At 43.2% G+C, this 11724-nt stretch overlaps 1 protein-coding gene across 3 annotated transcripts; it reads right to left on the bottom strand.

Moving 5' to 3' along the window:
* Positions 1 to 4258: 4258 nt before the first annotated feature.
* RNF168 (ring finger protein 168) lies at positions 4259 to 11337 on the bottom strand. Of its 3 annotated transcripts, none has more exons than XM_035899954.1 (7): positions 10942 to 11337; positions 10260 to 10603; positions 9271 to 9347; positions 7457 to 7633; positions 6638 to 6762; positions 6343 to 6430; positions 4259 to 5672 (listed from the first exon to the last, which is right to left on the bottom strand). In XM_035899954.1, exons 2-7 carry the CDS (start codon positions 10558 to 10560, stop codon positions 4605 to 4607), a joined length of 1836 nt encoding a protein of 611 aa, XP_035755847.1. In that variant the 5' UTR covers positions 10561 to 10603; positions 10942 to 11337; the 3' UTR covers positions 4259 to 4604. The 3 variants fall into 3 exon arrangements, with proteins under 3 accessions (XP_035755847.1, XP_035755848.1, XP_009642736.1); XM_035899955.1 differs by having other exon boundaries at positions 10969 to 11129; XM_009644441.2 differs by lacking the exon at positions 10942 to 11337 and having other exon boundaries at positions 10260 to 10934.
* Positions 11338 to 11724: the final 387 nt, after the last annotated feature.

The following is an 11724-nucleotide window of genomic DNA, read 5'->3' as shown; positions in this document are numbered from 1 at the left end:
GGAGCTTTCCCCCCTTCATATCAGACTCTCCGCCGTCGTTAATCGCGGGCCGCAGGGAGCAGAGGCCTCAACGGTGGCACTGAAACACTTGCGACGCGAGGCCAGGGCTGCCCCGCATTTTTATGTCGTCCGAGATGCCTGCACCAAAGCAAGGGCTCTGGCAGGCCTTCGCCCTCACGTGGAATCACATACGTGATGCAAGGGTGAGGTAGGACCAGAGGTGGCCAAGAAATGTCGTGGCTGCTCCCATCAGGGGAGCTCCTTACAAGGCAGCCCTTGCTATCAGGATACTTTCCTTGTCAGTTCAAAGTTGGAAGAGAAACAGCCTCAGCAACGAGCACGTTGGGCGGTTTTGATCCCTGTGCCACCTGCAGAAATTGCGCCTGTAGAAAGGAACATTTTACTACTTTCAGTTGTTTTACAGCATAGCACGGCGGCACATGGCTGGCTTGCTGCCAAAACTGTCCGCAGGCTGGAGTCATTAACAGCCGCAGAGCACCTTCTCATTAACAAGTGTCAACCAAAGCGAGTACCACAGAAAGCAGAGGTTTCCTTAGAAGTCTAACACAATTCAAAAGCCTGCTGCCATGAAAACAGGTAAGATCTGTTCCCTCTTTTGCTCCTCTTGCTACCTCCCATCCCCACACCAGCTCTGGCTCTCAGGGAAGCGACCAAGCCTGTCAAAGTATTTGGGTTTTTTGGTACTTGCTTTTTTTTCCCTGGCAGTTGGATGAGCCGAACTTAAAATGAACCACTACAGCTAGCTGAGGGCAGAAGGTGAGCTCACCTTTTTGAGCAGCAGTGAACTGTTAACACCAGCAGCTCAGACAGCCTAAGTACAGACTCTTCCTTCACAGATGTTAAATCAGTCAAAGTTGATTTCGCCTGCTTCAAACTTCCTGGATTGTAGCATTGGAAACAGGGTGCTAGTGCAACCAAGATGCACGCAGCAGTGGCCAAACTCTACCCTCTGAGAAGAAAAATTCAAAAGGACAGGCCAAAAAGGTGCTTGGTGGGGATTATTGTGCCATACACGCAGTGAGGAACGTGATCATCACAGTAGCCCACCTTGGAGGAGGCTGCTGGACTGGCCTGGTATAGGTTATATATATTTCCTATATTTTGCGGTTAAGGTTGGGTTTTAGCTAGCTATTGGCTATTTAGTCTTGCTTATTTTCCATTCTGCTTAAAAAAAATTATGTGAGGTCATTCTTACACCGAGAACAAAGTCCAGTAAATTGGAAAAACACAAATAACCCCCAATTACTTTAACATCCCTCCGTATACATACACACACACCAAAATACACTTCTGTACTTTACACCTTTGAAATGGCTAATTTCTCTAATTTTTAAATTTCTTTTCAATGGAATCACAGTAGCAGGATTTGCTACTGATGGCAAAGAAGTCAGCCTGTGTGAGTCTGAAGAGTAAGATGCAAAAAGTCCCCCCTCCCACAGCTGAAATTCTTCTAACAGAGATTTGTTTAGTCCATTTTTTAAGCCCTATACAGAAGAGACACATAACCGACAAATCAAAATGGAAAAGAAAGAATCCACAAAAGAGCTTATGGAGGAAAAAGGAATGAAACTGGTGTTAAATGTGGCAATCCCATATACCAGGACATGGCTTCATGTGCAGCTGAGCTGCCCGGAAGGGAAATTCTCCCTTTTCCCTTGCCCTGCCCCCTCTCGATGCTTCCCCCTACCCCTTCAACAACTGCAGTTAGATTGTGGAGAGTCCCCAAGCGGCAAAGTTGGTGCAAGCGTAGGAACCCTGTCATTGGCAGAGAGCTGTTACGGCAGCTCCCTCCATGTTGAGGTGTACTCAGCTGGACTGCACGGTCCTGCTGTATTGATGACCTCTTGTACTGTGTTTTTTAAACAAAATTCCTCCTATCTTATGACTAAGTGCATGTTACTTAGTGTCAGCCTGCTACAGGGACAGCGCTAGCCCCAGAACAAACTTAATCTACTGCTCTCATTAACTCTAATGAAGGTTACGGCTAGTGGGGGGATATACATTTCAATTCTAGCTTCATTCTTTTCAGCTCTTCAGTGTTTATCTGGAGATATACATGTATGACCACGCATGCTTCCTTTCCTTTATCACCAAGTATCTATCAAACAAACAAACAAAAAAAATCAACTCCAAAGCCAGCACTGCCATACTAGAGTATCATGATGGTTGTTCCGAGAAAAATACAGCAATTAACCAGGGTCAGAATTTCTAACACACACAAGATTATTTCTTACGCATGAATGGCCCAGCAGTTCAAACCACATGAGATTCAGACTCTTTCAGTGCTAGATGTTAAAAGCAGCAATTGAAAAGAACAGTCAAACAGACTGTCAAGGGGCAGACAGTCAAACGCCTCAGAGGGGTACGGCAGTACTGACGGGACCGTAGCAACCAAGGTCTCAAACTGCAGAGAGAAATGCATCCAGCATAAACTTCAGGGCTTTTGGCAGCAGCTGGCTCCAGGGGTGACCTGTGGAGGGCAGGAACAGCCCCGCACCACTCCAAGCCATTTCCAACTTGCTCTGAAAATCCTAAACAAGCCATCACACCAAAATGTCAGTAAATCCAAGGAGCACATGGTGCCTCTGCTTGGGCATACTTGAGAACAGGCAGCAGGCACTGGGAGATGTGATCATGGAAGGAGGAGCTCCATGCCAGAGCAAGGACCACCTTTTGAGCAAGTTAAAAATAAACATCAGAAATTAATTGTAAAATGGAGCTGAACAGACTGAAAAAAACTTTCTCCTCATCTGTTTTGAAAATAGAGTTTACTTCTTGCATTCTTGTATCATGACTGGAAAGGCCGAGCAGCACTAGCATGAAAAGAGGCAATATCTCTGCCTTAAAGAACACTTTTAAATAATTAAGGATCATACTTAACTGCCTGGGTAAGACAGAAAACAACCCGAACAAAGGTAAGGATTAAACAGAAACAGATTTATATTGAAGGAAGGCTTCCAGCACAGTGGTTGAGGCAGCAAGAGGAACAGTGAATGATTTGCAACTGGTCACCTGTTTTAACTCTCTCAAAAAGCATTTTAGATCATTTATTTATGAGAAACCCGCCATTAATACAGACATGCAGGCAAAGAAGAAAACCAATTCACATTTTTGGCTTGGTGTGCTGTTCATGCTTCCAATAAAATTTCAGGTTTGTTTGGTTTTTAAACTTAAAACATCAGAAGATACTGCTTTGAAGTATTTTGTTACAGATTTCCCAGAACTGAGTTGAAGTCTGTAGATCACCTACGAGGTTCAAAAAAAGCACGCATTTAAAACACTTGCAAACTTTGGTGATCGGCACATACACAGTTCAGCAACGTAGACTGGTCCTTTGCTCTCCTTCAAACGTGTACAGGCGGAAAAGTATCTCACTACAAGCAAAGAAAGGCTAAAAGATGGTGTCATAATAGGAACACATAAAACAATCTAGCACGATACCTCCTCTGCTGAGTAGCAGCTGGGCAACTCTTCACCAGCCTCAACTTCTACAAGCCTCAGCTTCCCCGCGTGCCTAAATTGTAATTCTTGTGAACAACATTCGTTTTAAACCCAATTGGAAGACAGTATTTGGTAGTCCCTCTAAAAATGGAGGAGGGGGAGGAACAGCTACAGCCAGGCATGGTAGTTTCATGAATCTTTTAATTACAGTTATGTCATTACCGACAACTCCAGTTCAGTTGCTTTTCCCCCCTTTGGTTTAACTTTCTCCATCATATCTGTCTTCTGGACTATTTATTTTAATATTATGTGGTTTTGATCAGACTCAAACCAGTTTGAGTATGAAAATTAAATAGCACTAAATATAGGTAATATTATCGTACAAGAATAAAGTTGCAGAACACTAGCAATAAGAAAACAAAAGTATCTTCTTCCTAATGACAGTGAGAGTCTGATCTGCAGAAGTGACCTCTACAAACAGAGGCAAATACAAGCCCACAAGCACTTACACTATCGGCATCTGTGAAAAATCCTTGTCTTTGTCATTGGGAGAATGGTTTTTCCCTCTTTGTCTAAAACAAAAATGAGTTAGTATATGAGAGGGAGAGGGAAGGAGCGTGTCTGCAAGACTGGCTGTCCGGTTTATCCTCCTGTTAACTGTCGTGCAAACAATGCAATTCAACAAATAAACTGAAGCGTGTTATTGGGATTTAGGCTAACAGAACAGTGGCTGTGCCAAGTAAAGCTTCAACCTTGCAGTTGGCAGACAACTGGAAATAGAGACCTTTTTTTTTTCTTGCTTGTTTCCTCCATGGAATGTGCATCCTTTCCATAACAGGCTCCAAATTCTAAGATAAGACCCTCAGTTATTTTGGATTTTAAACACTAACAGCATTCACATTCAATATTATGTAAATGCAAGTGCTAGAAAATAAGCTGTAGTCAAGGAAGACCAATTAAAATTTTTTAAAGTCTGGGGTTGTATGCTACCAAAACTCAGAACACACAACTTTGTGACTCAAACCAAACGCCCTCAAAACCAACAACTTTAAAACTGTTTACAGAAAACTTTGGTTAACATAGGAGAAAGCATTACCATGGTTTTAATTCTCATTCCACCATGTGTCAGTGGTTCTGTTGATCTACTCCGCAACAGAGCTTTTAAACATCTGAAGGATCGTCTTTTGCGTATTCTTGGGTAGCGAACAAATATCATTTGTGTCGCTGGTATTAACCACACAATTCAAAACTTTTCCTCCCTTGATGCTGGGCGATTTCATTCGGACTCTGGTAGGGGACTGCCAGTTTTCATTGCAAGAACCTTTCCGAGTCTTGCGGTGATTTGTTTCAGCCTGTTTTTTTGGTACCTTTGAGTCTTTTGCCATCTTAGAACTTCTCTTTCTAGCAGGAGAGTCTTTCCCAGACTGAGGCGGTTTGGTGCGAAGAAGGTACTCATCTGGAGAGCCCTTTTGTCGATTAAGTGTTCTTTCCTCCTTATTGATCTGTTTTTGTAGCTGCAGAGCCAGAAGCCTGTCCTGCTCCTCTTGCATACGCCTTTCATAGAACTCCTGCTCAAATGCTTTCTGCATTTGCAAGTTAAAATCATTTATCTGCTCCCTTTGGTCCTCTAAACTTTCCGGAAAAGTTCTTCTCCTCTTATCAAGCACGCACAAGTCACCCACTGCTTCTTCAGCTGGTGGATCCAGCGACTTTCTTTTGGGAGTCTCCTTAGTGTTCTGCAGCCCCTCTGGTTTCTCTCCATCTGAGTGTCTAGCCACCTTCGTGAGATCACAAATTACACTTTCGCTGTCAGACATCACAGAATTTGTTGCTGACTGAATACAGGTATAAGTTTCATTACAGTTTTCAGGGTCTATGCTTTCCACATGTGTTACACTGCCACTGTCTGACTCAACTCCATCATCTCCTTTGGGTCTACGAAGAACTGTTCTAGACCCTTCCCCTTTTGTGCCTCCATGAAGAGCATCTGGAACTTCATCTCCTAGACAATCTGGTCCTGGTGTTCTTTCCTGCTTGACAGTGGCGGTTTCCCCTGAAGCCAAGGCACTGAAATAGTTCATGCATGCTTCCAAAAACGAATCCTTAGCACTGGAATCTTTAATTACATCCGTCAGCTGTGGAGACAGGGTTGGTATTTCCTCTTGCTCATCTTGCCAAGCAGAACTGCTGACTTCATTGCTGCTGGCCTCCTGAAGAAAAGGGAGAGACTGCTAATAAAGTAAATTTATCAAAAGCCAATTTATATGACTAAAATGCAAGTCTCACTTCTCACAGCTCCACTGCTTGTAACTAGAACGGGATATTAACTTGGATTCTTCTCTTTTAAAAAAAACCCACATAATTGTTTAATAATAATGAAAATATTTAAAACAACCTACAGAAGCCTAGCTAAAGGACCAAAACCACAACTGCTGCCTTCTCCTCTTATCAATGACTCAAATCGACTGTTGAAGATATTAGCCTGCTCATCTTCTTTAGAAGCCTAACAGGAAAGATCAGACAGACAGATGGAATGATGAAAATCAGAGGGCAACCTCCTCCAGGGAGCTCCAGAACCCTCGTTTTAGTTTTACACACCATCGGTTGCAACCCAGAGCTCACTGAAGACATTCAGGCAAGGAATGTGTAAGGCTACATGAGGCAGCTATCGGAGTAAGCGTGCATCTGTGGGCTGTCAAGCATGGCTTCTTCCCTTTCCGGTTTGGGGAATCACAAACACTGAAGGTAGTTCAAAAAGGGCAAGATAAATTACCCAGTGCTGACATGCAAGGGGAATACAGGATTGCCAATCCTACAGGCAAGGGAAAAATAACCCACAATTACTAACACTGGGATTTATAACAAAATTATTCTGGTTACCACACAGCCAGAGTCACTCCTGCCTCTTTCTGTTGTTCTAGAGAATGATGCTGATCCCGATGCACAATGAAGCTTTGGAGACAGATACCTTAAAGGGGAAAAAAAAAAAAAGTATACTATATAATGTTTCCCTTCTCCTCCGTATTACCCTATGAGGAGATGTTTTAACATTCAACAGTTTGCATTTGCGCCAGATTATCCAGGACTACAGGATTCCAAAGAAGCAAATGGAGCAGAGGGACACTCTACCAAGAAACAGACCGATAATTAAAGCAGAAAAACTTGAATTACTTACTTCTGAATGTCTCCAGAGTTGCTTGCTTTGTTCTTTGTCTTGTACAAATGAGCTGGGGATGTTTCAGATGAGAGACTGTCTGCTGGCAAAGGGCTGCTGAGCACACGTCCTTTGGAATCATCATTCTTCGATGACAAGTAAAAATAGCATTATATAAAACAAAACACAACACAAGCTGGAGAAAACCCAGAGAACAACTTTGTTTCTGCTGCAGAATTAAATACTTTTGTCCAAAGAATTCTAGAACTGGAAGTAATGGGTAGCTATGGAATAAGAAACATGACGTGTTCTGTACACTTTCCTGTATCTGGTGTTAAGGGACAAGAGGTCTTGCTCAAGTATGTACACAGGTTTCATCATTAGGACTATTATCAGGTAGCAAAACCCACCCAACCAAATTAAGAAAACAAACAAACCAACCCCAAAACATAAGGTGAACTTTCATCGTATGTTCCCTTTTTTTTTTCAGTACAGGTTACAGACATCAGTTTCATCCAGAGAAGTATTTTTTAAAAATCATGGGGAAAAGGAAGCATTCGGAAGAAAAACAATGTTTTAAATTGTTCCATAATGAAAACATCCAGCACACGTTTCTGGTGCATATTACAGAAGTAGAAATGTTTGGGGTATTTCACCCTCCCGCTGGTTCTTCAAAACCTAATGGTCAGTCAAGGATCTAAAGTACTGGGGGGCGACAACAGCTTCCAACTACAATTAAAATACATTTAAATTATTCAAATTTTTAACTTGTGCTCTGAAAAGTCTAAGTTGTTTGCACCATATCAACCTTTTCTACTGTCCCCCTTGATCCTAACTCACCAGACTGTTGCTCAGCTGCCAGGCCAACTCTTCATCTTGTTTCAGCTGTTTCTCCATCTCCCTCCGTCTCTCTTCTGCCAGTCTCTGCTCCTCCTCCTCTTCAGCTAGCAGCCGTTGAATGTATTCCTCACTTGCCTTGTTCTCCTCTTGTTCATGTGCTCGCCTTTCTGCCTCCACCTAAAGATTTTTTTTTTCTAAGGTTAGTACCGTAGGACCACACTTGACACCAGAACCTCTCAGCTGACTCCACTTAAACATGACTGATCCACTATTCACAAAGACACTCTGCACACTTCAAAGCCAGTATTTAACTACACAGCTCCCCAAAGATGTAAGAATCAAACTGATACCATGTGTAGAGTCTTCGGTTTGAACACAGTGACCTACCTTTTGGTTTCTCCAAGACTACACCATTAACCGTGCTAGCTTGCAAGGTTAAAATTAATTTACTTGCCTTCAAAAAACATTAGTAACAAAAACATCTCCAAATACATGGATCACAGAGAAACTCAGGATTCTTATAAGGCCAGCTAGACCACAGCATTTGCTCAACCTGCTTACATTGTAATGTCAGTATTAGCACAAGACGCCTAAAAGACAGCACATCTCTCTTCTGAGTCCTTCTGCTCTCTTGAAACACACAAACCCCAAAGCAGCAGACCAAGAATGTTGAATCTGCCTTCTTCATGGCAGACATCCACGCTTGGTAAATCAGTTTTCAGTAACTCCACAAAGACAGCAAAGTACTTCGAGAATGAATAAAGCTTTCTTAAATGGGTAATGGAATTTGGAAATTTGCTTTAGAGAAGTGTCAAGCGGTAATACTATAGAAGCTATGTTAAGTCTGAGTTTGGCTCAAATCACATACCGATGCCTTATGATTGGCACCAGACACCACTACACATTTCACTGACACCGCCTCCATTAACCATCTATATTACTGCTGCCAGCCAATCTCATCCCACAACCACCACCAAAGACAATCCCCCAGTCCTCCGTTTCACGTACTCCCCCTGCTCTTGCAACAACCAGCAACGGGGCTGTCAGGGAAAGGTGCGTTCTGATGCTACTTCGAACCAGAATTCTTACTGCTACTGTGTCTGAATTGGAGGAAGAAGGAACCTTGAGATCCTTAGACAAACATTAAGATCTCTTAAAAATACTGACTTTCAAATGAACACAGATAACGCAGGGAGCGAGCAAATAGGAAAGAGAACGCTCTATGTTCATTACCCAGTTCATCTAATTGTGGTATGTTAGGGAGGGGAATCAAGAAGGCAAGTACAGGACCAAAGCCAAAACAATTCAAAATTTCACTTTACGTGCATCTGAGGACCTACAAAAGCCATTTTATTATGTGTGGGCAGGGATGCAGACAGCAAAAGTGTGACACTCAAACCCTGAAAGAACTGTTTGGCAGATTTTGGGGAAATATGAGGTATTGATTAAGAGACCTGGGCGCTCTGCTGTGTCTGCACCTCTGTGTTTCCTGCCCTGCAAAGCACACCTACTTGTGGGGACAAGACGATAGCATATGTTACGGGAGCAGCTGAGAGGGTGAGGAAGGAGGTATACATCAACTAGCACATGAAAACTGAGAAACATCGCCTCATGTTAAGCGCGAGAAGTCTCTCCTCTTCCGTAAAGGACAAAAATTCAATTTGTGCTTAGGGAATGACCAGTGCATTCTTGCAGCAGCAATGCCTTTTTAAGTATCTTTCTTTTTCATTAAACAACACGACAGCTGTTTGTGGGAACAGTTAAAATAACCAGATACAAAGCACTTATGCTTTTAATGATGTTTTTAGACTGACCTTGCTAATCTCTGCTTCATATTCCTGCCTCAGTTCCCCAGGCTTGCTCAGCTGGTGTTGTGGATGGGGGACAAAAACTAAATGAGAGGAAGGAGAGAAAAAAAACAAACAGTAGTAGTGAGGAACAAAGCAAGATCGTGACAGTCCGTGATTAAAGATTTTAACAAAAGATCACTTCCATACCCCATCACAGGAATGATTTGCCTTAATTTAAGCATTGTGGAAGAAAAGCATTTTGTGTTACAAAGGAACGAAATAAAAAAGCACTAGTTTACAGAGTGGCAACAGCGGTCAGTGTTTTCCAAGCCTTGTACATACAGCAAATAAGTACAATGACCATAACGTATGTCTTTTGCGATTAAAAAGATGTCATAAATACCGCAAGTGGAACAACATGTCATAGAGCCAACCTACCAGTTAGCCTCCCCCAGCAGAGCTTAGAACACAATAAAACCCCAAATCCCTCTTCAAAAAGTTAACCAGATTTCACCTCCTTTTCTCCGACACCACAATTTTAGGCTTGGAGACTCCCCTGCACAGACTGAAGCCCTGGAATTTCTAACCAACCTAATTAACAGCACCTAAGGGTTGAAAAAACCCAAAACCATTCAACCACTTCACTCACCTGATAGTAGCAGACACGCAAGTGCTCCACTTGCAGATTTTACAGCTGCAGTTGTACCAGTAGTGAACTGCCTTTGGAAGAACAGGCTGCCATACACTGATGCTTTGCGCAAAAACACATGAACAAGCACCCACCTCAACAACCAGACAATATAACTCACCCTCTGTACCCCCACCAAAAAAGGCGCAGACGGCCATTGCTCTGCCTTGCAAGCCCCTTTCACAGGAGGGCTCTGACGCTGCATCTTCTGGCCGTAACACAGCCTGTCTATGCACAGTTTCTCATTTCACAACATCCAAAGTCCACCAACGGGAATTACTTTGGTAAAGCAGAGACATCCCAGCATAAGTGCCATTTTACTTACTTTCCTCTTCCAAATCCTGTCCGTTAATCCTACGCTCGCACTCCTTCGGGTAATTCTTCTGAATCTTTTCCCAGAGTTCCCAGTTGATCAGAGTATTTCTGCGGGCATTGTATCGTGCCCAGGAAGAGACTCGACGCCGACAAAAAGGGCAACAAAGACTGGCCTTTTCAACGGTCAGCTGGAAACAGGAATTACAGAGGGTATGGTTGCATGGCAGCGTCACGGGCTCCACCAAGACCTCCATGCAGATTTGGCAGAGGCAGTCAGACAAGGCAAGCGGGGCCTCTGATTTCTTCGACATGCTGACTCGAAGTAGAGGAGCAAGACTAGTACAATATCAGTACCTGAAAGCAAAAAGAAACACGTATTTTACTTCCCGTAATGCATATCAAGGAAAACAGAAAATGCCTGGTTTACAGCTACTTTATGAAAGTGTTAGCGGATTTCAGAAGCCTGCTTAAGCCGTTACTTTTGCTCACGATCCTAGAGATTCTCGACTTTCGGAGGAAGACAAGGGTCTTTCCAGAAGTCACAGAAAGACTGTAGCAGGGTTTCCTACCGCAGCTTCCCGTGAGCTGTAAGAGGCACTTCGGGGATAGCAAGGAGGTGGTAAGAAGAGTGGGGAAAAGAAAGCCAGAGTTCTTCCGGCATTTACTCTCTCCCAGCCGTAAGTGATGCTCACCTTCGCTGGGTACGTTACCACAGTTTCCTTAACCTTCCATTCAGTCAATTTTTCAGTATATGCATGTCATTCAAAAGCTGCTCCTGGTACAGACTTGCTTCCAGCACGTTCTCAAGGTGAAATACAACATCCCTATGCATCGGAGGAGATGAGGCTCTTTCTCGTTCGTTCATTTGCTTAAGCTGGGACTAAAAAGTCAAAAGACTTTTTGTTAATATAAGCAAAGAACTAACCAATGTGTTCAACGCTTCAGCGTCTTCCTGTACAGCTTAACACAGCAGGGATCAGCCAGCCTTTCTATCACCAGCCCTCCTCGCAGATTTTTCAACTTGGCCCAGAAATACTGCGGAACAGTGAATAAAAGACACACGCAGCCAAAGGGATAAAAATACCGGGTTTTTTTAAGTTACAGGAAGTAAAGAAAGTTCTTACAAGCTTCTTAAAAGCAGCTTCACAGAGGCGGGAGGTCCTTCTGAGCGCAGGACTGCGATTTCAGTCACGCAGGAACTCGACAGGGAGACAAACGTATTTTAAGTTGGGTTTTATTGTTTCTCCTCTCCCTTTGTGGATGAAGCCTTTAATTATTTTTTTTTCCCAAAAAGGGCGCTAGATAACACGGGAACACCCAGCTTTGCAGGTGGTTTGTTACAAAGGCCTAGTGAGTCTAGGTATGCCTCTTGCGGACTAACGCCGATTTGCCCAAAATAATGGAACAGAAAAAATAGAATTAACAGAAAAAATAACGTTTGCTAAGCCCCTAGGTGGGGATGGCCAGGGCAGGGC

This window comes from Egretta garzetta, unplaced genomic scaffold (assembly GCF_000687185.1).
Source record: "Egretta garzetta isolate BGI_Z169 unplaced genomic scaffold, ASM68718v1 scaffold448, whole genome shotgun sequence".
NCBI classification, from domain to species: Eukaryota; Metazoa; Chordata; class Aves; order Pelecaniformes; family Ardeidae; genus Egretta; species Egretta garzetta.
This window is presented reverse-complemented; position numbering and strand designations above follow the sequence as displayed.